Source organism: Piliocolobus tephrosceles, chromosome 6 (assembly GCF_002776525.5).
Source record: "Piliocolobus tephrosceles isolate RC106 chromosome 6, ASM277652v3, whole genome shotgun sequence".
Lineage (NCBI taxonomy): Eukaryota > Metazoa > Chordata > Mammalia > Primates > Cercopithecidae > Piliocolobus > Piliocolobus tephrosceles.
In genome coordinates, this window is record NC_045439.1 from 83,374,941 (window position 1) to 83,402,426 (window position 27,486).

General features: G+C 53.9%; 1 protein-coding gene across 1 annotated transcript in view; it reads right to left on the reverse strand.

The window, feature by feature from the left end:
• HCN4 (hyperpolarization activated cyclic nucleotide gated potassium channel 4) overlaps positions 1-22,112 on the reverse strand; it is a 49,923-nt gene extending 27,811 nt beyond the window's left edge. Inside the window, exon 1 of the mRNA XM_023193109.1 lies at positions 20,325-22,112. Coding sequence (XP_023048877.1) covers positions 20,325-21,115 — 791 coding nt within the window. The 5' untranslated portion in view covers positions 21,116-22,112. The remainder of the gene's footprint in view (positions 1-20,324) is intronic.
• Between the last annotated feature and the right edge of the window lie 5,374 nt (positions 22,113-27,486).

A 27,486-nucleotide genomic window follows, 5' to 3' on the forward strand; every position in this document is an offset into this window, starting at 1 on the left:
TTGAGTTCTTGGGGTTGTGGGTACCCTAGAGGGATGTGGGAGGCAGACACGCCTTTCTGACACTTTTGCATCACAGTGGAAAGGTAGCCTACCACAGCAGTGCGGCCCCTGCCTCAGAGACAAAACAGAAGAGAAGACTGCAAAGAGGATTTGGGGGGCCCATGCTCCTGATGCTAGGGCTGTATGAAGTAGAGGAAGTAGCACACCTCTCAAGTGCTAAAGGCACCTTGGCCATCAGCAGTCACTCAGTCATGGTTGCACATGTCCTACAGAAGGGAAAACGAAGGCTCACAAAGGAAGGAAGAGTAACATTTCCAAAGCCTCAAGCTGGATGCCCAATGCTCCCTTATCACCTGGCCACCCCTAGAATCACTCATGAATAAATCTCACAATCTAGGGTGTGAATCCATGGTGGTCAGTGTCATGCCCTGACAAGGAAGCAAGGAGCAGTCAGGCTCAGATATCCTGGAGTTGGCACATGCCTGAATTAGGGGCCCTAGTCTCTCCAAATCCAGAGGACCCTCCTCCAGCCCAGTGTCCTTTAAGTTGACAGAAGTCCTGCCCAGCAAGACACCAACTGGACTCTGGAAGCCCCAGCAGCCCCAGGCTCCCAGACCTGTCTTATCTCCTTACTTCCTACCTGGACCAATGGGTCCACCCAGGCAGGCTGACACTGGAGGGGCAGGTCCCATAAGCAGAAAGAATGGGGGATAGCAAAAAGTCAAGCAGCCTATTACACTGATATCTGGAAATTTCATGTTTTGGTGTGAGAGGAAGTTCACAGCCTCAAGGGAGCTGAGGAAGACACGAGGAGGTGACTGACCCTGAACTCAGGGACTCAAGGACTAGACTAAGGGCCCTGTCCTTCCCTGGAGGCCAAAGAGGATGGGAAGGGTGACAGAATGAAAGTGGGAAAAGTGGAGGTCCCAGCTGGGGATGACCTCCTTCAACCTCTTCTTGTCCACACACACCCATGCTTGCCTTTGAGGCCATATGCACATATATACATGCATGCACATGTGCACATGCACAGACATGAACATGTATACACACATGCACACCCACATGCAATACCATGAATACATTTTTTGTAAACACACTCTTGTCTTTTGCCCTCCTACATGCATCCATTTTTACACATGCATACTTTCTTGCATACATTTTGGCACAAATGATATCCATTGAGAATCCTGTCAGCTGGAAGAAGAATGTCACTGTTTTGTCATTAAAATATTTTCCACCTTTCAAGCTAGCTCTTCAACTCTGACCACTGAAGCCTCTGCACAGCCTGAGTCTTGGTTTCAGCTCTCCTAAAACACTATGGGCTCCTGGAGGACAGGGGCCTTGTCTCAGACACCCATGTCCCTGCAGTGTTGACTGTAGCCCGTGGGTCTCCATGCTTTCTCCCAGGTGAATAGCACACTCAGTGCCATATCTGTTACCCTCTCCAACTTTACAGACAGCTCCCACTCAGGGCCACTCCCAGCACCAGACCTGCATTCCCACCTGCCTGCAAAATGCATCCACGCAGAGGGCCTAACGACTCCAGAGCTGAACTCAGCATCCTCCTCCTCAAAGCTGAATGAGTCTGTATTTCAATAATCCAGGCCCAAAACTTCCCAGCCATCCCTTACTGCTGCCTCTTACCTCCCACCCACCCCTACAGCAACACCCCCAGCAGTTACCATGTCTAGTCAAGCTGCTTCCATGATGGCTTCTGCATCTGTCTCTCACCTGGACCCTTGCCCCCACCTCCTTCCTGGTCTCCAGCCTCCATTCTCTTTGTCTCCAACTCTTATGCCCTCTGGGTTATCTTTCCCGTTCCCTTGGTTTTCCAGACCAGCAAAGATCCTGATACTGAACACAGTGAGAATGGAGGATGAGGGCAGTCAATACTTTTTGGGCACTTACCCTTTGCCAGGCACTAATCTGAGTACCTTATCTGTATTATTTTATTTAATCCTCATTAATAAAAAGCCCTGTGAGGTAGATACTATAATTATGCCCATTTTACAGATGAAGAGATTGAGGTACAAGGAGTTGAGAGATTTGCTATATTTGGTGGGCCAAGTGTTCAAACCCAAAGAGTCTGACTCCAGAGGTCTACTTTCTAACCACTCCACAGAAATATCAATCTGGCTGGTGGTATTTTATTACTCCCAAACTCGGTGCCTCCTCAAGCTCCTTGTCTCCCTCCCAGCTCTCTCTCCCGTGCTCTCTTCCATGACACCTGCATCCTTAACTTCTTCACTCCCAGACCCCACTTAAGTGAACCCTAGTTGTGTCCTAAGGACACCACTCCCCCAAATCCCTCATACCTCAGGGTCAGGGGTGAGTCAGCACCCTCCCCTCTCCCTACTGCTGCTACCTCCTGCCTATGGTAGAAATGTCTACAAGATCTTTTGGGTATCCTTGTCACTTGCTGGCCATCCTTCCAGCATCCATCTGCCATCCTCAAGGACTTTGGCAATGCTGGCACCTGGTTCACAACCTTCCGTTCCACTCCAAATCCTGCCATCGTCCTGGGTGACTTCTACTTCGTATCATTGACCCAGACAACACCCTGGCCCCTTGGTAGCTTGCCGCCCTGACTCTAACAATCCCACCTCAATGGTCCATTCCAAAGCGCACCCTTGACCACGTCACCACCTCCAGGTACTGTATCTCTGCAGTCCTCTTGTACAACCTGCCCTCTTTTCCTGCCAGCTCTTCTATTCAGTTGCGCTGCACCTGTTTTTCAGAGTACTGGGAATATCCAGTCTGCTGACTCCTCTGATCCTCCCTTGCACATCCTCCCAACCACCCTTCACCCCAGACACGATGGTCCAGCTCACTCGCCTCTCTCAAACCAATGCCTTTACCTCCCATGCCCCTCCTCCTGGCACCGTCATGAAATCTCAGCCCCAGGCAAGGATCAGCATCAACCCTTTTCATGTTCACATGGGGGCTGTGTTAAGAATCCCACAACCTCAGGCCAGTTCTACTAAACAGCCAAGTTTCTTAGCTCCTCGTGCCTCAATGTCCTCATCATGGCCTCATTCACAGCCCTCACCTCCCTCCCCTGATCCTTACAGGAGAACCTAGTAAACTTTCCCATTCCCCACAGCTGCTATTTCAAATTATTTCCTGTCTCCTCAAAGCTCTGAAACCACCACTTTTTCTCTCAGAGTCAGCAGATAATACCACTTTCTACGTCACAGAGAAAAGAAAATTTGCCAGAGTGCCCCTTTCCTCTTTCTCCCACCTTGCAGCATTTCCCCCATCCCATCTCCTCCCAGTCACAAGGGAATCAGCGGTTCTTCTACCTGCCCTCTTGATACCATCCCCATTTTCCTCCCCAGGGACCTTAATCTACAGAAGATTTCCTCTCTCATCTATCTCTTCCATCTCTCCCTCTCCACTGATCCTTTCCCATCAGCTTTTCCTTCTAAGCTCTCTAAACTTAAAAAAAAATCCCTCCCTGAACCCCTGCTGTCTTATCTCTTCCCAGGCTCCTTGAAGGAGGTGTCACTGTACCCACACTCCCGCTTTCATGTGCCTCAGCCAGCGCTCCTCTCCACTCCACTTGATTTTAGCCAAAGGCCAAGAAGCGATGCTGCTCTCCACTCCTCAGCACGTCACCAATATGTACCCTGCTGCTAAATCCAATGGTCACTTTCCAGTCCATTTCCTCCCTGGCCTTTAGCATTGTCTGGCCCTGTAGACCATTCTGCCCTGCAGACAGTCTCCTCCTTGGCTTCCAAGGTGGCGCACTCCACTGGCTTTTCTCTGTTCTCACTGCCTCTCCTTTCCCTTCCCTTGAACAGCCTCCTTTCCCTCAGCATGACCTTTCCATGTTTTTGCTCCTTGGGGCCCTCATCTCTTCCTGCTCTATGCACTCTTTCCAGGTGACTTCACCGACTCCCATGGCCTTGTTATTCTGCTGCCTTGTAAACCATACCCCTCTCTTGAACTCTACACCCATGCATCCACTTGCTGACTATGTGTCGACAACTGGATGTCCCACGGGAACCTCACCCTTGCCATATTCAGACAGAGCTTCACAGCTTCCTCCACACTCTTGTGCCACCACAAGAGAAAATGGTACCACCAGGCATCCAGGCATCCAAAAGTATATCCTAGAAACCTCAGAGTTATCCTCAACTCTTCTAATCTCCCTTGCTTTCCAACAGTTCATCATGTTGGATCCAACGTATCCCATCAACCCACCATGGGGACTACTCCAACAGCTTCCCAGGGGAGCTCCCGGCCAGTCGAGGACCTCACATGCCTCAGGGTCAGGGCTGGGGCCAGCACCCTCCTCCAATCCACTCTCCACACTCCAAGCCCCAAATCCTTCTGCGCTTCCCACCAACTCCCAAGTGAAATTCAGATTCCTCACTGTCATACCCAAGGCCTTTCCTGGCCTGGACTCTGCCTCCTTCTCCTGCCTTCATGCTCCCCATTCCTCTCCTTGCACACTCTGCTGCAGACAGATTCAGCAGCCTTCAGTGTCCCCAACGCATGGCACTTTCTTTGCCTCTGGGCTTTCCTACATGCTGTCATCTCTGCCTGGAACTATTCTCCCACTTGTGCCCACCTATCCCCCTTGGTTCACAAGAGGTATCACTTCTCCTGGGAAGCTTTCTTTGTATCCTATGAAATCCAGTTAACTGCCCCTCACAGGCGCTGCCCTGGCATGGTATTTATAATGTTATAATGAAACTGTGTGTGTGACTGTCTAACTTGCCATCACTGACTCTCTGAAGTCAGAACAGTACCTTTTATACGGTAGGTCCTGATAAATACGTGAATGGGTGGAAACACACAAATGAGTGGATGGGGGATGGGTGAACAGATGCGTGCATGCCATGCATGCCTCAGGAGTGTGTGCCAAAGGCTGAGTGGCAGGGAGCCCAGCAGAAGCCACACGATGCGGGCAGCCCTCAGAAACAGACTCCTTCCCACCAGGCTTCCACAAGTCTCTGACGATCAGGGAAGAACTTGGCATATCCAAACCCCCAAGACTCACAGCAACAGCCCTCGGCAGGTGGCCCCACCAGGTGCTGAGGATCATGATGGAAAAGTGGCAGAGAAAGAGTGGAGGCATTGAAAGTGGGAGAGAAGGCAGGTGGACAGACATGGGCCAGAAGAAACAGGGGGCCTGGGGTCTCTGACAGGATGGGATGAGAAAGAACTGGTGGGGGGACCTTGTGATTAAACCAAGGCCCTGACTGCGTTTCCAGCCTGAGCTGTGCAGGCAGTAGGGGCAGAACCAACCACCCATAATAAGCCCCCTCATTATGGGTGTACCCCATCAGCCCCTCTACCCCACCTCCACCGCAGGGGATTTTAGAGGTTCTCCCTTCGTCCCAAATAGGCCTAGTATCGAGACTCAGGAGCCCTGGGGAGGGGATGAAGGAGGCAACTCCACTGCTTGCCTGGAATCCCCTCCATTCCCCAACCAGACAGACCCAGGAGGAGCCTTAGTGCTCCCCACTACTGTGAGCTTTCCAAGGGCAGAAATGATTTCTCTTCCTTTTCCAAGATGGGAACACACAGTTGGGCAATGAATGGGGAGGAGTCTCAGTAACGTTATCTTATTGTTAAATGGATGGATGGATGGATGGATGGATGGATGGATGGATGGATGGACGGACGGACGGACAGACGGATGGATGGATGGATGGATGGACAGACGGACGGACAGACGGATGGATGGATGGATGGATGGACGGACGGACGGACAGACGGACGGAAGACTGTTGCCAGAAGAAGAAAAGACTGCCAAAAATAAAACAAAGAAAGAATTCACTAAATCATTAACACTGATGATTTCTAAGGGTGGGAATATTGTGACTCTGAGTTTCTCCATTTCACGTTTCTACCTTTTCCACCTTCCCCATAACAGGCAGATATTACCTTTATAATCAGAAACATTCATCTACCTTTAAACAACGGCCTGTGCTGTGAGGGGTCCTCTAACATATGTTGGGGAGAGCACGACCCTGGTCCCCAGACTTAAGTGGTCCTAAATGGTCAGCTCCTAAGTGGTCAGACCTAAGTGGTCAGCAGAAATACGTGGCAAAGCCACTGCCATGACGGGAGGTCAGGATGAGAAGATGTTTTGGAAATCAATGATGGAGGTGGAGAGAGGGCAGTCGTCTGAAGAGCAGGTGTAATAGGCAAGGGAGGATAGCTTATCACATGCATGCCAGCCCATGACACACACGTGACACGCATGAGGATGCCTTTCCTGCCTCCCCTCCCCACACCTTGGTAATTGTTTGAAAGCACCTATTACTCCCTCTCTGCACCCCATACCTGTCTAGCTCCTCTTTGCCATTCTCTGAGGCAGAGCCACTCTCGCCCCCTTCACCATCCCATACCCTAGAAGGAGCTGCCTCTCTGGTGGTGGGGGGAGTGTTTTGTCCCGGAGAGAGCTGGACTCCTCCCTGCCTTTGTCCTAGGACTGGCATCTTAGCCTCCCCCTGTACCCTCAGGGTTGAAATCACCTCCCACAGCCTTCTTGAGCCAGGCTGGGTGCTCAGTTCAGGTCTCTGGAGGGAAATATACCCCCCACCCACTGCCTCCTTCCTGCCCATCCTGCCCTCGCTATTCTTCCCTGACCCCAGGGTCTCCCCACCACAATAGATAAATTGCTGTCTTCCTCCCACCCCGCCTGGCCACTAGGGCTCTATTTTTAACCCACCTCAAAATCTCTGACTCAGAATCACAGGGCTCCCAGGTAGCTGCTCCCTTGGCTGCCCAGGGCTGCCTCAGATACAGTCCGATTTAGAGCCAAGGACATCTGGAGCTTGGTTTATAGGCGGGTTGTTTGGATTTGGGTCTACCTTTATTTTCCAATTTTTCTATGTTTATCAATATTTAAGGAATAAAGTTTGTTTCGTTTTGTTTTTCTTAAAACCCAATTATGACCCTTTACCCCTGCCTCTTCTAAGGTACCTCCTCATCCTGGGCTGAGGTCCTGCCTGTCATGATTGCAGTGAGAGCTGGCCTCAGCCTCTCCCCAAGGAGAAGGTGAGCTATGTGAGGGTGACAGCTGACCCAATCTTCTCTTCTTGGCCTGCGATCCTTCAGCCATACAGCACAGCGCCCCTCACACTGGAATGTGCACACACATCACCTGGGGACTTTCTGAGCTGCAGACTTGGTGGACTTCAGTCGGCTGTGGGGTGGGGCCAACATCTGCACTGTTAACAACCCCCCAGGTGATGCTGAGACTGCTGGCGCCGGGACCACATTTCTGTGTGGCCAGGCTATTATAGATGTATGGTGGCTAGGTGCTCTGCTGTGAGGCCTTGGGCAAATCACTTAACCTCTCTGAGCCTGTTTTCTAATGTGCAGGATGAGAACATTAATCCCCACTTCACAGGAGTCTAGGAAGATCCAATGAGATAATATTTACAATATGCTATATGGCATAAATACTCAATTCAAGTGGGCCATCATCCCCATCATCATCATCATCCTCATCATCATTATTCTATGTCCATTAAGATGCAGGTCCTGGCCTGAGAGGTAGGAGGATCCTGAGGAATATAAAATGGTCCCACCTCAAGAAGCCCTCAGTATAGAGGATGGACAGACGCACCCCACAGGGGAGCTGAAAATCCAGGGCAGCTCCATGGGCAGATGGGGCCACAAGCCAAGGGAAGGGAATAAGAGGGTTGATGCAGAATCTCTGACTCTGTATCCCATAGGCTGGGGACAGCCAGAGGGGAGGAGAAATTCAGCCAGGCTTGCTCCAGAAAGGAGCAGGGGGCAGCATGCCCTGTTGGGTACTAAAGTGTCAAAGAGGAGGCAGGACCCAAGTAGGTCCACTGGTCAGGAGACAGCACTGTGGCTAAAGCCCAGGGGTTACAGGAAGGAGGCCCATGCTATGCGATGGAAGGTTTCCAGGTCAGGGGCCTGAGATTCTCAAGTTCTAGTCCCATCCCTGTCTCTAACTTGCTGTGTGAGCTTGAGTAAGTCCCTTCCTCTCACTGACTTTTCCTCAGTTTCCCCATTGGCACAAAGCAAGCTAGACATCTCCAAAGATACACTGAGTTCCATGAATCTCTGCAGTGCAGAGGCTAAAGAGGTCAGCCAAGGGCAGCTGGCCAGATCGACAGCTCACTCACAGAAGAACGCGCATCTCAGGGAACCCTGACACCTCAGCTCCCAGCTCTGAAGAGAATGTGGGAGACATCCTGAATGCCAGCTTGAGAACTCAGAGCTCTTCCAGGGTATACGAGGGGCTGGGAAGGTTATAGAGGAAGAGAATTCCTTGAGAAAGGGACTGCAACCGTACCTTCTCAACAGCACAGTGAGGACAGGCCTGGGCAAGAGAAATACTTTGAGATGAAAACCCACTGTTTATCTGATGGGCTAATTCCTCCTCTGGAGACCCTATGTTTGTACATGCAGAAACATACCAGTGGACATGTACATGCACATGCGCGCAAACACACACACATACCCCCAAACTGCACAGGAGGGGACATCTGCGCCACAGTGCTCCAAGTTGCCCGGATGTGCGTTCCCTGAGGCCAGGGCCTAACCTCTCTGTGCTTCACCCAGCGGATAAGACCACCAGGGAAGATGGGGGAGCGAACAAGCAGTTGGAGAACTGAACTTCTCAGTCCAGCTTACAAGAATCAAAGAAGGCTCCAACACCACTCCCCCAGGAACCTTCTGTCCTCCCACTCAGGAGATTGGAACCAAAATAGAATATTGTTGTGGAGTAGCATGGGAGCACGCCCTCTGGGGAAATTAGGTGGGAGAGCTCACCTGCTCATGCAGGAAGGCACTGCCAGCGGTGGGAGGACACAGGCTTGAGGGGCAACATGAAGCACTAGAAACGGATTTGGAGCAGAACTCCTTTGTTTTTGGCTTTTTTTTTTTTTTTTTTTTTTTTTTTGAGATAGGGTCTCACTCCATAGCCCAGGCTGGAGTGTGGTGGTACAATCTTGGCTCACTGCAGCCTCAACCTCCCTGGGCTCAAGCCACCCTCCTACTTCAGCCTCTGCAGTAGCTGGGACTACAGGCACACACTACCATGCCCAGCTAATTTTTCTTTCTTTTTTTTTTTATGGTAGAGATAGGGTCGCACCATGTTGCCCAGGCTGATCTTTAACTCCTGGGCTCAAGTGATCCTCCTGTCTCAGCCTCCAAAAATGCTGGGATTACAGGAGGGAGCCACAGTGCCTGGCCTGGGGCAGAACTTCTTAAGGTAGGCAGCATTGGTCATGGAAGGGGCTAACAAGGAGACCATAGGAAGGCTTCCCTATAAAGAGTAGCTAAATACTGACTCTGGGAGGGTCTAACCGTCCCTTTTTGATGGGATGGAGCCTGGGAGCAAATAACAAGGATTCTCTGGGGCATCTGGGGACACAGAGCTAGAGGGAACGTGCTGTGCTGCCTTCTATCAAGGAAAACACAGTCTAACAAGGAAGGTGAGTGGGGCTATGTTCTCTGAGGTCCCTCCTGGCCTCAGAATATTATGATTTTGACTCCTCACAACCCACAAGGAAAAAAAGGTGTAAAAGCTCCCTGGAGAGGGAGGCCTATTACCAATGGGGTTAGATGTTGGGCTAAGAAGGCAGGATTTTACCCCAAGCTCTGGGGAGCCACTGTAGGGTTAAGACAGATCTGTTAACAGAGATAGAGGCCTACAATGTCCAGCTCATTGGCTCCCATAGTGATGGAAGCAGAATCACCTGAGTACTTCCTAAAACTGTACCTGCCCGGCCTCACCCAGGGAGCCCGAGCATCTGTGATCACATAAGCACCCAGGTGACTCTTCAGCAGCTGCCAATTTAGGCTTTGGGATCTTGCTAACACCCAACCCCTCTCTGGTCCCATTTTCAGAGGAGGAAAGCAAGACCCAGAGAGGTGAGGCCTCAGTTAAGTCCACACAGCTGGGCGGCGGCACAGAGCCAAGTCTTCTACTGGTGGGATTCACAGGTTTGTCCCCTACACTCTGTCCCCAGAAGCTGCAGAGCAACCCAATGGGATGATGATGCCCCAGAACCTCTGGGACACGTTGAACAGCTTTTCCTGTTTCCTTCTTCTGCCAGTCCCAGAGTACATGATCCCGCTGGCCCATCCCACAGGGCCCCTCCACCCACAGTCATCCAGTGCGCCCCGCAATCTGCATGAGTCCTCACACCCTGAGCTCTTCTGAGGCCAGGTCTGAGCTTCCAGGAGGGGACTGCTCCCTAGGAGGGGAGGCTGGGAGGAGAGCATGGTAGAGGCCCTTTCCAGGATGGCATTTCAGTTCATTTTCATTAAGCTCCTGCTGCATCACTTCCTGGGAAGGATGCCCCAGAAACAAAGAAAAGAAAGCCTGGCATCCCCTCCACGGAGGCCATGACCTAATGATCCTTCAAGAGGCCTCACCAATAGGACACAACATGCCAGGAAGACCCCCAGCCCCACTCCCCAGGACAAGGGCCAGCAAAGCCTCCACAAAACTTGGCCCCTAGGTAAGAGATCTTCCACGTGTCCCCGGCCCCAAGGGGCTGCAGAACTCTAGGATCATGACTGGCTGGACCTCGGTGACAGAGCCAGAAAGAGGGAGGGAGATTCTCAAAAGCTCTACTGGCCGGCAGCGCTGTCCCTGCCCTGCTGGCTCAATTTGTGCTAATGGGGTCAGGATTCAGGGCTCAATACCTATTTGGTCAATTAGCTCTGCTCTCTTCTCGGCCTCAGACTGAGCCCCAACCCTGGACACTGAAGAGAGGAGAAGAGCTTGCTGAGGTCACCCAGAAGAACAGGATGAGACACAGGAGGGTAAACTGAGGGTGGGAGGAGTGGGCAGTTATGGGTCAGGCTGGCTCAAGATGCAGGACCCAGAGATCCGGGGCAGGCCAGCCCCAACATTGCAGGAAGCCGGGCCCCAGAGGCAGTCTCCCCTGCTGGACCAAGTTTCTTCTAAAAGGTGCTAATGGCATGGATGGGACCTGTGGATCTGAGGGTCTTTCCTGTCTTTGGGGAAGGGAACAAGTGCCCTCACATCCTCTGAGGATACTGGAGGTGGGAGAAGCCCGTGGCTGGCTTTGGCATACAGTGGCTGGGGACTCACATTAATCATTAACAGGGGCTGCTCTAGCCTCCAACGGGGAACTGCAGGGTAATTACTTCTGGGCTCCAGGCCACACGCTCAGTGACATTATTGCAGGCAACACCTGCCTTCTGGGCCTAGTACGGCAGGAGAAGCGAGTCTTCTCAAAGGCTGCACAGCTAGGATGAGGATGCACACACACACACAGGCAAACACACCACACATACTCAGATGGCAGCACAGGCAGCCTGCTCAGAGTCCTGGAGGGTAAAGGGCAGGGACTAAGGAGAGCAGGTTAAAAGAAGCAGGTTCTGAATAAGCAGCCCCCAGCATCTGCCAACACCCACCCCAGCCAGGCGGCCCTCAGCTCAAGTTTCCAAGGAAATGCACAGAATGGTTCTCTCTTTCCTTCAGATCCAGCTCAGAGTCACTTCCTCCAGGATGCCTTCCCTGACCATCAACCCACATTGATCTATTGCTCATTGGCCCTCCCATAAACCAGAAGTGGAACCCTACTCTCCACTTTGCCACCTCCAGCCCCCTTAATGGTGAAAGCAGTCTTGGAATGGGTGATACGGTATTCTGGAGGGCATGACTCCCTTAGCTTGCCTCTCCCCAAGCCCAGAGGATAATGTATTAGCCAGCCCCTATTATGTATTAATTTCTGAAAGCCTCGTTCACGCAGACATAACACATCCACCCACACAGATAAATGCTTAGACAGACACAAAATCATCAGCAGCCAATTATCAGGCCCCCGCAGCTGCCGTGATCAGACCTGGAGGCCCCGCTGCTCGCTCTTCAATTTGTGGTAGCCCAGAGCTGGGGTTGCAGTGGGTGGAGGGAGTCCCTCTATCCAGCTGGCACGGCTCTAGGTCCAGCCCTGACCCTCAGGGTGCCTGAGCTTGCTGCCTGGCTGAGAACACCAAACACCAGCCCCAAACAATGAGAGAGCAGAGTTGGGTGGGGAGCTGTCACGTGTGAGATGTGATGACTCTGGCATCGGCAGCAGTGGCACGGTTGTTTATTTATAATTTGTACTTTACCTCCCAGAGAGGACCAGAGGCAGCTGGCTCAGATACTAAGAGGTGTAGGAGGCCGGGCGCGGTGGCTCAAGCCTGTAATCCCAGGACTTTGGGAGGCCGAGACGGGCAGATCACGAGGTCAGGGGATCGAGACCATCCTGGCTAACACAGTGAAACCCCGTCTCTACTAAAAATACAAAAACTAGCCGGCCACTGCACTCCAGTCCAGGCGACAGAGTGAGACTCCGCCTCAAAAAAAAAAAAAAAAAGAGGTGTAGGAGCTCAGGAAACTTAGGGAAAGCTTCCTAAAGGGGGGCAGGGCACAAAGGTAGAGCCCCAAACCTTGGTACCTCAGGAGGGGCACCGAAATTGGCTCAAAGGTTTTGCACAAGGATGCCAGTTCCCGACCCTAGACCAAATCCTTCCCTTGGCCACAGACTTAGCCTTGAACCCAGCCATGGACTGAACCCCAATCCTGGTTACACACTGAGCCCCAACCTTTGTCAGAGACTGAGTTCTAGCCATGGTCACAGAATGAGCCCTGATTCTGGTCACATACTGAATCCTAAACCACAGATCAACTCCAAATCCTGACTTTTCTGAAGTATATAATGAATAGATCACGTGGCCATTTCTCTAGTGGATCAGAGAAAGATACCACTGGTCACTTACCCCTTCTCCTCTGAACCCCAATCACCCCCATCCAGGAACAGGGGCATTAATGGCACCCAGACATGGTCCCCAAACCCCAAAGGTCTCTAGCAGTCAGGACCTTCCCAGGAAGAGGAGGTGAGCCGGCATCCCAGCCCAGCATTCTCAGAAACAGCAACCCCAGATCTGGGGTCAGGACAGCATGTCTCAGTCACCAGACTCTGCACCTTCAGAAAGGGGAAGACTACCTTCTCATGGGAGCAGACTAAATTGTGATGGGATCCTGAAAACACCTATCATCCCAGAAAGACACGTATGAAGCTAGAGTGACGAGAAAAAGCTCCAACTGACAGGACCATTCAGGAAAGCCTTCTCTGTGAACCCTCTGGCTGGGAAGCTAGGGGTGGACTTAAGCTTGAAGACCTTTGCAGACAGACATTACACCAGCCACTTGGTCTCTGGTTTCCCTTCTGGCATACTCTGTGACCTTGAGCCAGGCGCTCCCCTTCTTTGCTCCTCTGCTCCCCATCTATGAAACAAAGGCTCCAGGCCAGGGGCTTGCTAATGCCTCTCCAGATCTGATATTCCGACACCTGATCGATTTCCTGTGCCTGCTGACTATCCCTTTCTGAGCCCCTCCTCAATGTTTTAATTCTCAGGAGAATGTTTTCTTGAACTACTCATGTAATTAAATTTTTTAAACACTAATATAAAAGAAGGAGGAGTGTCAAATTCCAGTTCTGATATTCATGGCTGCATGATTGGGGGATCTCTCTCTCTCTCTCCCCCCCCCCCTTTCCTCGTCAGAGCCTTATCTGTAAACTGGGGATATAAAACTATTTGGGGGCCATCGTGAAGAATAAATGAAAAGGGAGATATAGAGCTCCTAGCACAGCCTGGCACATGGTAGATGCTTTGTAAATGGTGGTTACTGATCTATGAACCCACCTGGCTTTTAGTCTCTGTTGATTTGAGTCTAGGGCTGTAAACTCTGAAGCCTACAGGGGTCAGGCAGCTAAATGGCATGAATGATGTGGCTGGGTGTAAGACAGTGGCCTTAGCGACAGTTGGGGACCTGTGCAACTGCAGAGCAAAAGCCGACGTAAAGGAGGCAGCCTCTAGTGTCTCCTTCAGCTCCCTGCTAGGGAGTGGGAATGTGGGGCCAGGGCTGCCAGAGTTTCCAGTTTTTCAAGAGAAGCCCAAGAGCCATATTTTCATGTTATATCTTTCCATTTAAAAACATTGGCTCAGATTTGTTATGACACACTATGCTGGCCAAACAGAGCACATCTGGGTGCTGTATTTGGTGCAAGAGATGCTGCTTGGCAACCTCTGATCGAAGTACTGCTCAGTCTTATCTTGAGCGCCCACGGTGACGGGGAGCTCACCACCTCCCTGTGCTGCCTTCCGCCTCAGACCCGAGTGGGTGCTGATGGTACAGTGTCTCCAAGTGACTTCCCAGCCCGTGGCACTGCAGACTTCTAGGGCCCTGGCAATGCTTCCTCAGGAAAGAAGCCTAGCTGGCAGAGAACATCCTCTCCAAAGCCAACACAATGCCCCTGCCGGCCCATGGCCCTCTCTGTCTGGGAAATGTGAATTCTTCAGCATCCCCTGGGCGAAAGCAAGACTGTCTGGTCAGCCTCGGTAGCCCTTCTATTAATTAGCAACTGGCAGTCGCAGCTTTGTAAGAGCCCTTGAGCCAAGTGAGTGTGTGCAGGAGCCGGCTGCCTCCTCAGTTCTATGACAAGCCCCCAGGGGACTGGGGCTGGACCTTCTGCTCTGAGTGAATTCCCCCATGGTGGCCAGTGTTGTGGCAGGCACAAGGGCCACTCAGGCTGCTATGACACTTCTCAGCCCCACCATTTGTACGGAAGTTAATGCTTTTCAGGGTAGGAGGGGGCACGGAGAAGTGACAGGCAAGCCCAGCCCTCAGGGGAGGCTTCTGGGCATAGCCTGGGGCATGGAAGGAGGACATAAGATTGGGAAGAAGGCCTGGATGCCTCTGTCCTCCTCTCAGCTGGCCCCTGTCAGAGTCACTGGCTCCCCTGCTCAGTCACCTCTGCGCTCATACCGACATCTGCTCCTTTCCAGAAATCTCATTGCAATGCAGCAGTCACAGTACTCCCTGCCCCTTCTCCCCAGCCAGGCCCACCCCTCTGGCCCTTTGGATGGGAGAGAAGCTGCAAAAGTGGTGGGACAGGATGGATTAATGAGGGTCGTCTGGTCACCCAGCTTCTTCCTGTTTACACCCATCCCAAAAGCCAGCATGCAGGGCCAGCAGGGTCCAAGCAGCAGCGCAGGAAAGGAGGAAGAGCAAGCTGTGAATTCCACATCCCCACACTGGCAGGCAGACCTCTGTGGCTTGGCTCAGCCCAGTTCACAGACTTCATCCTGCCACGCTGAGCTTGAGGACAGAGGCCACAGGCTCTGAGGCCAAAGAGATAAAATGGAGCTCTGCCCTCAGGGAGATCAGTTCGGGAGCTTGGGCTAAGCATGGAACAAGCGCATGAACAGTAACCTCAATACTCCAAGCATGGTCCTGGTCTGGGCACCAGCCACATTAGCATTCTTTGGGCGCTTATGAGAAATGCAGCATCTCAGACCCCATCCAGATCTACTGATTCAGAATCTGTATTGAACAAGATCTCCAGGTGAGTCGGATGACATTACAGCAGGAGAAGCTGCATTGTAACAAACATAGACCTCCGTCCAAATGCCACAGGGTGGTCAGCCAGGGAGAGATGGATGGCAGCCAGGGTGGCCTGAGAGGGCATCCCACAAGGCCCTGGGGACAGGGGGCCCTAAAGCATGGGAGAGGAGGGTGGATGGACAGGGAGAAAGGTCAGCACAGTTGGAAGCTCCCTGTGTGAGGCAGGCGGCTACCTGGCAGCCCAAAAGCCTCAAAGCTCACAGCAGCTAAGGGAACTGGTGTGGCAGGGCCAAGCAGGGGAGAAGGTAACCCCCAGCCTTATCATGTAGCCACCAGACCAGGAACTTGAGCCTTGCAGCAGGGAGAACCTGGAGCCAAGGTCTCTCTAGCCAGCCAGTATGGGGGTCCTGGCTCTCTGCCCCTATCGGGGCAGCTCCCAGCATCCTGGGAGCACCTCGGTCCTGAGCTGCAGCAGCCCCTGCATTGTCAGGTGGGACACATCTCATCCCCAGAGAGAGCCATGCTGTCCACTGTGCCAGCTGAAAGCACAGCCCAGGCAGCTCACCTTGGAATTCCCCTCTGCAACTAGGCACCCTTCCCCCTCTAGCACAGCCTGCGGCTCCTTTCTGCCTGGCTTTGCACACTGAGAGTCTTAACAACATTCCTGGGAAATGGCCCCAGGAAAGAAGGGGCCTCAGAACCCCCAGACCCAGAGTCAGGCTGCTGCCTCTTCCTCCTTTCCACCTCCTGCAGGAACAGCCCTTCCCAGGACTCAAAGGGAGAGAGGTGGGAGGGGGTAGGACTGAGGAAATAGAAAAGAAACCAGTGCCCAGGCAGAACCCCTTTCCTCCCTCAGGCATCTAACTCTGAGCCCTGTTTTTGTTTCTATCCTGCTGGCAATGGGAGGCCCAAGTCCCAGACTGCAAAGGGACCCCCATTGCCAGGCTCCAGAGAAGGTGAGTGCCTGCCTCTCACCAGGCCCAGGCTCTCTTCTGCGATGGCCTAGAGAGGGGTTCACAACCTTGAGCCCCCCGATGGTCCTCAACTTACGAGGCCACAGACACCAGAAATCAAGTGCCACACTCTATGTGTCTGGATACCTGGGTATCCTTCTGGATGGAGTGAAATCTCTCACCCCAAGAAGGTTCAGAACCCCTGCTTGAGCCAAGGACAGAGGTCCATGTGATCTTCCCAAAACCAAGGAAAGGAAGTTGTGAGGGCAGGGGAGGTGTGGTTCACCACAGCATCACTGCTCCTCTCTCAGCTCACTGCAGCTTCTCACCTCGGCGGGGCGACCATAGCTGTACAATTTGTGCTTGACACGGCAACAGGCAACAAGATTCCCATTTTCTAAATGGGCAAACTGGGGCTCAAAGAAGGCTCAAAACCCATGCAGGGCTCCATAGCAGTCAGGGTTGAGGAGGTGACGGGAGGTGAGTAACGGCAGTGACGGGGTGCCAGTGACCAGCAGGCAGGAGGAAGTCAGCTCAGGACACCCCTGGGACCTGCTAGGCCACTGGCCCAGTTTCCAAGATTTTGGAGCCCAGCTTTTTCTGCCCCAAGGAAAGGACACTTTAAGCACCCTCGCCTTCCCTTCCTCATGGCTTCAGGAGGCTCAGTCTAGGAGAGGGTAGGGACGGGGGATGAGAAAGGCCAAGCTTCTGCCTGCCTCCATTATTAACACTGAGCCAGCTTTGGGGATGCAGTAGCAATTCTGGAACTGACATTCCACATAGGGACTTCCCCACCAGCTTCCACATCCACCCACACAGCCCCTAGACACCCGCTCAGACAGACACCTAGATACACACACCCAGGCTGACTCCCTGAGCCTGACCAGCTTCCGGGAACACAACCAGCTACATCTGCACTTGGGGTTCCATTTCTTTTCTCTCCTCTTAGAAACACAAGATTATCCAGATACTGTTTTTGTTGTTGTTGTTGTTCCAGGTTCTCCAGGACACAGCTTGTGCGGAAGGAAGGACTCATCCAGGACCTAAGAGCACAGCCAGCCTTAGGGAGGAGCCCGGGGAGCCATGTCCTAAGGGGCTGCATCATCCTGGCCTCTTCTCTTAACATACCACAAATACAAGTTTCAAAAGGCAGATGGGGAGTTGGAGGGGAGGGGAAGCCAGAAAAGCCCAGGGAGCCTGGAGGAGCCATGGGGGTAGCCAGGGCATGGCCTCTTTTCTACTGGGGGGTGGGATCAGGGGTAGGTAGAGTAATGAGAAGCAGAGGCAGCCCAGAAAAGCCTATTATTAGCCATGGCCCAGGTTATGCTGGTCCCTCAAAGCACAGCCCACCCTTCTCCTGGAAAAGGCACCCAGCCTTCCTTCCCCAGCAAGGGGAGATGCCGGAAGCAGTCCATCACAGCCAGCCCTGAACTCCAAACCGCAAACTCAATCTATCATGGTTTGCTGGCAATTCTTTATTAAACCAATTCTGCTGGATCAATGCTTCCTGCCCGTCAAAATGATGAATAAATCCTTGACTAGCCTGAGCAATGCTTGCAGAAGCTCTTGTGAAGCCTAAGGTGGGCAATGGCAAGTGGCTACACAGAGGCCCAAGGCCAGTGGCTAAAACTCTAGAGACTGAGGCTGGGGGTGCTGGTCGGGGTAGGGTGGGTTAGGTGGGGTTGAGTGGTGGGTTTTCTAAGCTTAGAAGACTTAGCTAGGCTCTTGCCTCTTTGACCTTCTGAGGATAAGACTAGCTGTTTTGGCCTAGAAGCAGGAAAGGCATGGCCACCACTCCTCCAGACACACTCAGATGGTCTTTCTTGGATTTCTTTCCTTACACCCCACCCAGCTCCAGACAGCTACAAAGTTGTGCAAAGGGGTCGTGCCACTTGCAGCTACCAGTCCCTGTTGCTTGTTGCACAAACCCAAATTCAAAGCCCACTCTGACCCTTTTCCTGTTGCCCATTTAACAATTCTGCTGTATCCCTGCTTCCCTATCCCCCCACCCTCTCCTGCAGCCATGTCCCAGGCAGCCTGTAGTTAGTGGGAGATTCTGCAGCAGGGGGACTACAGACAGACATACCAGAATGGGGTAAGACCAGGAAGGGGAAAAGGATCCTATCCGATGAAATCGACCCAGTCGTCATTCTTCACCATCCAAGGTAAGGGAGACAGGGCCAGGCCCAGCATCCAGAAGGTCCCCAGCCAATGTTTGCTGCTGAGGGAGGCTGCGCATGCCTGGGGTTGACCTCTTGTAGGCTCCCCAGGCAAAGGGCTTGGTGATGAGAACCCTGAACAGATGCTTTCTGACAACAAAGACAGCAGGGACCTGGGCAAGGGAGGGGAGGGCCCCTCACCAATCTCAAGTGGTCGGTACTGGAACTGCCTATCACCACTACTGAAGAGTTGAGAGACAGGAGAAAAAACGCAGGACACCCGTTTTTTAGCTCCTGCTCACTCCTCTAGCTCAGCCTGGGATCCTCAGGATCCAGTACTGGCCAGAGGCAAGTCTACTCTTTAGGGACCTGGCACAGGGAACCTAGCCACCGTTCCTGATGGGAGGGTCCCACATTTACTCATACAATTTGATGACTATGGCTGTCTGTTTACCCTGCCCTCTGGTCTCCCCAGTCCTCTGGGAATGGGAACCCTGGAGATATTAGGGTTAGGAAGAGCAGTCTCTCAAAGGAAAAAAGGGGGGAGGGGCTCTGTTCACTACCTATTTTAAGCCACCGAGTGTTGTCTGACTGGTCATTCCCAGTGCGAGAAATCTCTCTCATTGGATGGAAAATGGCTTTGCTCTCATTACAAACCCAGCTTCCCTGGAGTTTGCAAAGAGGGCTCTGGGTTGGCAAAATGCTCATTTTTATAGGCAGGCAAGCAAGGTAGGCAAGGAAGGGAGATAAGTAGGGGGCAGGGCCCAGAGAAAGAGAGAACAAGAGAATTAAACCCAGCTTGAAAAGTGTTTCCCAGACCTTCATCACAATCTCACATATCAGGAAAGCCCAGAGGGGCACTAGGGAACCTCAGGACCTTGACTTAGGTAAAGGCATCCCTGATCCCAACCCTAGAGACAACCAACAATCCCTCTTTTTGCACAAATATGTCCACAAGCTCCCAGTGGTATCTGCTGTTCAGTGGCATCTGACTCAGGTGATGTGGAAGGGGGCAGGGTCCCTCTCCCTGACTGACAGTCATACCTTGTTTGGGGACCCACGAGTGGCCCATGAGAGACCAAGCAGATGCTGGAGCTTGGGTCTCCAGGTTACGGATGGGCCACTGGACAAGCATGGGGTACAGGACAGTGGCTCATCAATCAGAACACCAGGCATCTTCATCCATCACTATGAGCAAGGTCATTCTGCCCTGCCGCTCCGGATGCCAGCTGCCCAGGGTGCCTGCTCCTGGCCCACCACTCAGCATGAGGAGCTGAGCTCAGGGTTACGGTGGGTGCAGGGGGTTTTCATTCCGGCCTGAGGCCCCAGTGACCTCGGTCCTCCAGGGACCCAGCCGCAGCTTGCCAGGGCACCAGAAAGCAGATAATAATGCCTGCTGTCAGTACCCGAGGAGCTGGCCCGTTGCTAAGAGGTCTGTCTCTCTTCATGGCCCTGCTCTGCTGGCTGAATGACCCGGAGCTGCCTCTAGGATGGCCATCCTGACTCTGCAGCCTTGAAGGGGGAGGAGGAACGTGTGGCTTAAGGTGGCAGAGCCCTATCCTGGCTGCCGGCAGGGGTAGGCCAGGCTCAGAACACCTTTTTATTCTGTCTCCAATGCAGCCCAGACCCGAGAAGACCGGTGACAGAACACAGAGGAAAGTTCCCTCAGCGCGGTGCAGAAGGGGGCCTGGGGGGTGTCTCGGAGCCTAGAGGCGCCCTGCTTCTCTTGGAGCTCCCAGCGCAAGGAAGGAAAGTTAACTCCGGCTGGGAGGCAGGGTCAGGAGAAGGCATGCCTGCACCGTGCAGGGCACCCACAGGATCATCGCTGTGGCCCCTTACCTGAAGTCACTGTAGGGGTGGATAATCCAAAATCCGGCCGACTTGACCCTCTCCTGCTCGCGTTCCACGGCTTTCTGGCTGCCGAACATTCTTAGGGAGAATTTGTTAACCCCGGGTTGGAGCATGGCCCCGAACTGGCGCTGCATGAAGCCGGACTGGCCCAAGCGCACCTCGGCCTCCGGAAGGATCTGGTCGCCGGTGGCCGCGCCTCCCTCCACTTTGATAGCGGTGTCCGCCGAGGGCTGCTCGCAGGAGGAGGAGGCCGGCTGCGGTGGCTGCTGGGGCGGCGGCGGCGAGGCTGCGGGCTGCGCTGAGGCGCCGGGGCGCTCGGGCTCGGCCGCCAGGCCTGGGGGCGTCCTGTCCTCGCCGGGGGACGCGTCGCCCTCGGCGATGAGCCGCCGCTCCTCCGCGGAGTCATGCAGGTGTCCGTGACTGCTGCCGCTCCCCGTGCCGCTGCCGCCGCCGCCCCGGCTGCCCAGCGAGGCCAGGCTCCCGCGGAAGCGCCTGCAGTCGCCGTTCGTGCTGGACTTGCCCGCGCCGCGGGCCGGCCCTTCGCTGTCCGCTGCCCCGAGGGCCGAGCTCCGGGACTCCGTGCCACCCGCGGCCGCCGAAGGCGAGGGCGAGGGCGAGGGCAGTGGCCGCAGCCGGATGCTCCTACGGCTGGGGTCTTGGCGGCCCCCGGCCCCCTCCTCCTCGGCGTCCTCTTCCTCGTCCATGATCCACGCCTTGGCCCCCACCTGCTGCGGGAGACTGTAGAGCCGCTTGCGCATGGACGGTGGCAGCTTGTCCATGGCGCCAGGGGCCGGAGCCGGACCGAGCCGGGGGTAGGGGCGCGGCGCCGCGGACGGGCTCCAGGTCCGCCCGCCGGTCAGTCCGCCCGTGGGGACTCGTCCTTCGCCGCCGGCGTGGGGCCGCCTCAGGCGCCCATGCTCGGGCAGGCTGTTCGCCGCTGGGAGGCTCCCAGTTGCGCTCCGAGTCCCCGGGCTCGCTGCGCTGCGCCTCCTCCCGGGCCGGGCTGGGCGCTCGGACCCCGCGCTCCCTCCTTGCCTCCCTCCCTCCCTCCCTCTGGCGTTCAGGGGCGCGGCGCGCGGCCCGGCTCCAGGCGCCCCGCCCCCGCGGGGAACAATGGGCGCCGGCTGGAGAGGCTCTGCGGCCGCGGCGCTCGGAGAACCGCTCCGGAGCGCAGAGCGCACGGCCCGCGCGGGTCCCGGGCGTGCGTCCCGCGAGAGGGCTGGCCGTCCGTCTGTCTCGCCGCCCGGACTTTGTGGCTGGCTCCCCGCGACCTCGTCTCGCCTCCTCTGGCCCGGCCCCTCTGGCCCGTCCCGGGGCTCCCGCCGCAGCCGAGCGGAGCCCAGCGACCCGCCGGGCTTACATCAGCGGCCGCCTCCCCCGGAGCGCCCTCCGGCCGCGCTCGGGCTCCCGCGCCCCGGAATATTCATGAAGCCGCCGCAGCTCGCGGGTTGCCATAGGAGCGGCTCCCGCAGCCGGGCCTGCCTACCTGGGCTTCTTAAAGGGGCAGCGGCGCACGGGCCGGGGGCTGGGAGGGGGCGGGGGGCGGGCCTGGCGAGGGGCCCGGGTTAGACCCTCGCTAGACCTTCGGAGCCGGGGTGAGAGGTGTCCATACTGCTGCGCCCTTAAATCTCTTTCTTGGGCCAAGCTGGGAGCGCGCCCCAAGTCTAGAGCTCCGGCTTCAGTTGCGAATTCCCCATCCCAAGATGGAAGGGGGCGGGGTGGCTTCCCAAATTCTCCATCACCAAGCTCTGGGCTCGCCTTTCCCTGGCATGTTTGCCCCTCAGCTGGGTCTCCGACTCTTCCTTTTGCGAGGCGACCGAGTCTTCTGGATGCAGAGTCCCGGCCTTCCCGCAACCCGCTTGGGGAGGGGTTTCCGGAAATGCGCCGCGTCGGGGAGGCTCCCAGGGTTTTCCTGTGACATGGGCAGGGGGCGAACCCCGCGCCAGTCTTTCCCCTGCAAAGCCTCGCAGCAGCCAGGCAAGGAGGGCGTGGGGAAACAGGGAGACACGCACAGGGCGCGCGGGTGGGACCCAGCCCTTCGAGGTAAGACTTCGAGGAAATGCGCCGGCAACAGTCACGGATGCGAGATCCGAACGCCGACCTCCGCAAGCGTCTCTCCCTCGGTAGTTCCGAGAGAGGGACAAACCGGCTGCAGCGGGGAGTGGTTGGGCCGGCTCCTCGGACGCCCCGGCACTCTGGAACTGGCTTTGGAGCCCCTTCTCCCTGTGTTCCCATCCAAATTATGACACCTCCTATGTGGACCCACGCTGGGTGAGTTCCTGTTCCACCCAGTGCCCTACCTGCACCCCCAAGCAGCTGCACAGCCCCTACTCCCTTCCAGTCTGCAGCCCAGCCCCTCCCTCCCCCACCCCCCACCAAGGATCCAGCTGTGTGTCCTCTCTCCCAGTCTCTCCCAGTCTCTCCCAGTGTACAGTGTCCGGGCGTATGGACAGATTTCACTAGCTCAGCCTAAGGTATAGCCCTACCCCTCTCCAACACCCTGGGCAGCCTGATACCCCAGATTAGCTCAGAAATGGAGAGGGGGACAGATTGGGCATTAAGGGGAGGGGGTTGTCCATGGAAGGCTGGAGCCGAGGTTAACGCTGGAGCGGACACACAGCAAAGTCTCACAGGAGGGAGGCAAAAAGGTGCCCTGGCTCTGCCATCTCTCTGAGGAATAACATCAAGCTTTTCTTCAAATGATTTTTTTACTCTCATTCTTAGCCCAGTGTAACCACTTCCCCCTCCTCCATCCAGAGTAGGAATTTGGAGGGCAGGATGGGGGGCGGCAGCCTAGCAGGGGCTCTTCTGCTCTACCCACTGAACCACAGGACCTCCCACAGTGGGAGGAATGACTAGGGTGATGACATCACTGGTAGCTGGCATTTTTACTTTTGAGCAGCTCTGAGCTGACAGTTCTCTGCATAGATGCTGGAGGCCTAATCCCTGAGTGTCCTTGGGTCTCCTTGAGAAGAAGTGTTCTTAACGAGTTGTGAGCCCAGCCCGCCCTGGTCTACCAGCCACAGGAGGGAAGACCTCCATTTAACACACTTCTTTGAGCTTCTTTGTCTAGCTGGGAGTTAGTCTGCCTTAACCCCGCTCAGGAAGTCAGCCCATATAGCCTTCCCCATGACCTATGGTAGAGACATCTGCTCCTCTGGGAACCCTTTCCCAGTCACCAAAACCTTGGTCATGTCCCTGCCTTTGGTTCCCATGGTCCATTAGCTCCTGTGACCCTGAGCACTGATTACACAGTGCAGTCTGTGCCCTGAGGGTGAAGCAGGTCCACCTTATCTCAGGCACCTCTCCACCAACACAAGGGTGGACAGAAAGCAGATCAATAAGTTTCAACTCTACAAATGAGTGAGGGACCCTAGAAGTTAGCTAATGGCATTGGAGGGGATGCTTGGAGGAGATGGAGGATAAGACCAAGATTCTGCTTCCTGGGATACTGCTGCCACAGGCTGGCCAGGGGTCAGGGTCTCTTAATTCCTCCCCACCAGCACCTCACTCACCCTCAATTTCGTTAGTGGCACCCATTCACCACCGTCTAGGACCAACTTTGGGTGCAGCAATGACTATTAGATAAATACAGGCCCTTGGAAAACCCTGATGAGGTCTAGCTCCTCCTGTCTCCTTTATGTGGAAATTCTAATGGAGGACATTGATGGTATGCCAGCAGTCCAGGGGACAGAGGAGGAAGAGCCCCAGGTCTTGCCCTTGGTGGGCTTCAAGTTGTGAGGAAGCTAGACCCATTCTCAGGAATAGGGCATGAAAATAGAGCAGGAAAACTGAAGACAGCAAAGAAATGTGTACTAAATCATGTCCCCAACCATGAGAGATTTCAGAGGGAGCTATTGCTGGCCTTGGAATAGCTAGGGAGGGCTTCCTGGAGGAGGGGGCCAGACTTGATGAGAGACGTATATCCAACACTTTACAGTTTACACCTTTTTGTTGTTGTTAAACCACATGAAATTTTGATATTTGTGAGCCCAATATTGTCAAATTTTGGCGATTTCACATAGGTCAACCTAACATTCTTACTCCCATTTGCAGGCAAGAGAACTAAAGCACAGAGAGGTTAAGTGATTTGCCAAATGCCCCGTAGCAAGAAAATGGTGAAGCTGGAATTCCAAACAAGGGCTCCATAGGGCAGGCTGTGCCCTACTGCCCATCTGCTCATGCAGGTGGGGCAGGGGGCAGGCACAGGTGGAGGAAGGAGAAGGAGAGAGAAGGTGAAGAATGGAGAGAGAATAAATAGGACCCCCACATTCTGTAATCTCCCCATTGCTCCACCCGGGTCTCACACCTTCTCCTTTCCAGCACTGCCTAGAAGGCCTGGGGTCTGCTCTGGTTCCTTTGATAACATGGTAGCCAGGCCCTGGGGACCCCAGCAAGGGAAAGGCCCTGTCCCAGGACTGAAATATGGAAAAGACCTGCTTCTCTAACCATGGGTGGGGGACTAGGGGACTTTGGAGACAAGTGGGCTGCTGCAGGGCTACAGCAGGCCTGGGTATTCCTGGAATGCAAACGTAGAAAACACCTGAGTCTAAGAGAGAAGGGGACTGGGGAGGATGGGGTTCCTTCCCTGGAACGGACACTGAGTATCAGTGAAAGAAGACCTGCTGGGAGTAGAAGTGGAGAATGTAGCTGATTGTATAAATCAACCTCAGACCTTATTTGTGGGGGACCTAGATGGGCAGAGGGGGATGGGAAATTCTGGACGCTTATTTGCTTATGGGCAGAGGACATTCTTCTTGCTTGGAGAGGCAGCTCTGGGGTAGGGCAGTGGCTCCCATAGCCTGCAATGCCAAATTTTTGGCCAGTTCTGCTTGAAATGAAATGAAACACACAGAGGGAGAGAGAGAGAGAGAACAATGTAGGATATTTTAGGGTAAGATTGCCAACTGTCCTTTCTTAGAAGGCTGTCTTTATTCTAAGGTTATATCCTTGCCACATTCTCTGTGTTAAAATGCCCTTTTATGAAATCATGATGCTGGAAGATGCTGTTTTTTCAATGTCGTTGGCTAAATAAAAAGTTGGCACTGGGTTCTGTGTTTGTTCCCAAAAATTATTTTTGAAATGTTATTGATCTGTAAGTTCCAAAAGTCTGGGAACCCCTGTTGTAAACAATAGAGCATGAGACTGAAAAACAAAAGCTGGAGAATTAAATACTTCTCTGTCAGTTACTGCCTGTGTATGCCTCAATCTTCCTCGTGTGTAAAATGGGTTTAATGATATGCACCTCAAAAGTTATTGCTAAGACTATAAGAGAAAATGAATGCACCTAGCATAGCATCTCATTTGTAGTAAGTTCTCAGTAAACACTGAATGATGAAATGATAGAATGAAACCTGCATTACCCAGTGGCCAGTGGAGAAGAAGGCACCTGGCCTTTGGAATCCAATTTAGGTCATATCGTCATCTTAAAACTTTCTGTTGGGATGAAAGGGATGTTTTATACAAGAGTCTTTCCTTTGAACTCTCCATCCCTGACAACCCCTGGCTGGGTCTCCAGAAGACAGACTTCCTTCTCTCTGGGACAGAAACTTGCTGTGGTCCCAAGCTCTATAGCAAGCTTGTTCAACCCACAGCCCACGGACCTCATGCAGCCCAGGACAGCTTTCAATGTAGCCCAACCCAAACTTGTAAACTTTCTTAAAACGTTATGAGATATTTTTGTAATTTTTTTTTTTTTTTTTTAGCTCATCAGCTATTGTTAATGTTAGTATATTTTATGTGTGGCCCAAGACAATTCTTCTTCCTCCAGTGTGGCCCAGGGAAGCCAAAAGATTGGACACCCCTGCAGTATAGGCAGCTGCTAACTCAGAGGCCACACCCTTGACCCTGTGCTCAAGACCCTCTGAGAAGGCAGGGGGTGGTGGGGAGTGGTATCCATACATACATGCCACTTCATCTTTTTGCTCAGTGTAGATACAGTCCTGCCCTTCTGCTCTGCCCCAAGGCGGGTCTGCTCTGTAGAGCTGGACAGGGATCAGGGACATATAGACTTCCCGCTGGGAGTCCCGACCTGGAGACGAGGCCTCTAAGAAAGAATACTGGAATCAGCACCATACCCTCAGGTTTTCTGTCCCAAGGCTTCCTGATAAAGAAACTGGAAGAAAAGAAAAGAAAAGAGAAAGAAACTGGAAGGGGAGGGGGCATGCAGGGAGCAACCGGACTGGATGTAGATGTTCTGGGAAACAAACCAGCCAGCCAGTGTTGACCAAGCCCTTGGGTGCCCAGCCCTGTGCACAGCTACACATGGATGAAGGCCAAGAAGGCAGAGATATGCCCTAGTTTGGGTGGTACCTGGTCTGGTCAAAGCAGCAAAAGATCATCCCAGAGGTTTATAATCAAGGGTCAGAGGGAGTGGTTCAGAAGCTCGGGTCAATGATCCTCTTGAGTAGAGTCAAGGTGGGTTTCCTGGAGGAAATGGAAAGTGGTTGTGTGTGTGTGTGTGTGTGTGTATGCTTATCATGGAGGAAACAGTGAATGGAGTAGCCTGGCATGGATAAGGCCTGCAGCATTCTCACAGTGGGGTCATCCAGGATAGGGCTGGGGGCAGGTGTCCAATTCACCTGCAGCAGCTTTTGCCCTAAGCTAGCCCTAAGAGAAAGTCCTGCTGTATTATACTCCGTCCTTCTGATCCCCCCCTCCTAGCACCCTCAACCCCAGTAGGTGACACTTGCTATAAAAAAGCCCTGGGAGCCCACATGCCCATCACATTAAGGTGTTAGTGAACAAGAGACCCCCTATAGGCCCAGCTTCCTATTGGGCTTGCCTTCTGCTTTCTCTTCAGTTCTGCCTGGTTTCTTTAGGATCTAGGAGCATGAGCTATTATATTGTCCTCTTCTCTATCGCCTGCCTCTGTGCAGAACTCCACCTGTGAGCACCTGGATCCCAGCAGAGCCCAAAGCCCTTTCATCTCCAGGCCAGCCCCAGCTGCATTGCCCTTGATCTCTCTACTCCCCACCATCCCGGATGCTCGGCTGTTCCCTGGGGACTCTGCCAGGGCACCGGGTGGGACCTCTTCCCCCTCCCACCCCGGGGAGTCTGGAGGAAGATGTGCTGACAGCTCAGCCAGGTCTGGGCTGTGTCTCTGTGTCCTTCTGGGGCTCCAGGACGTCTGGGCCACCTGGACTCAGAG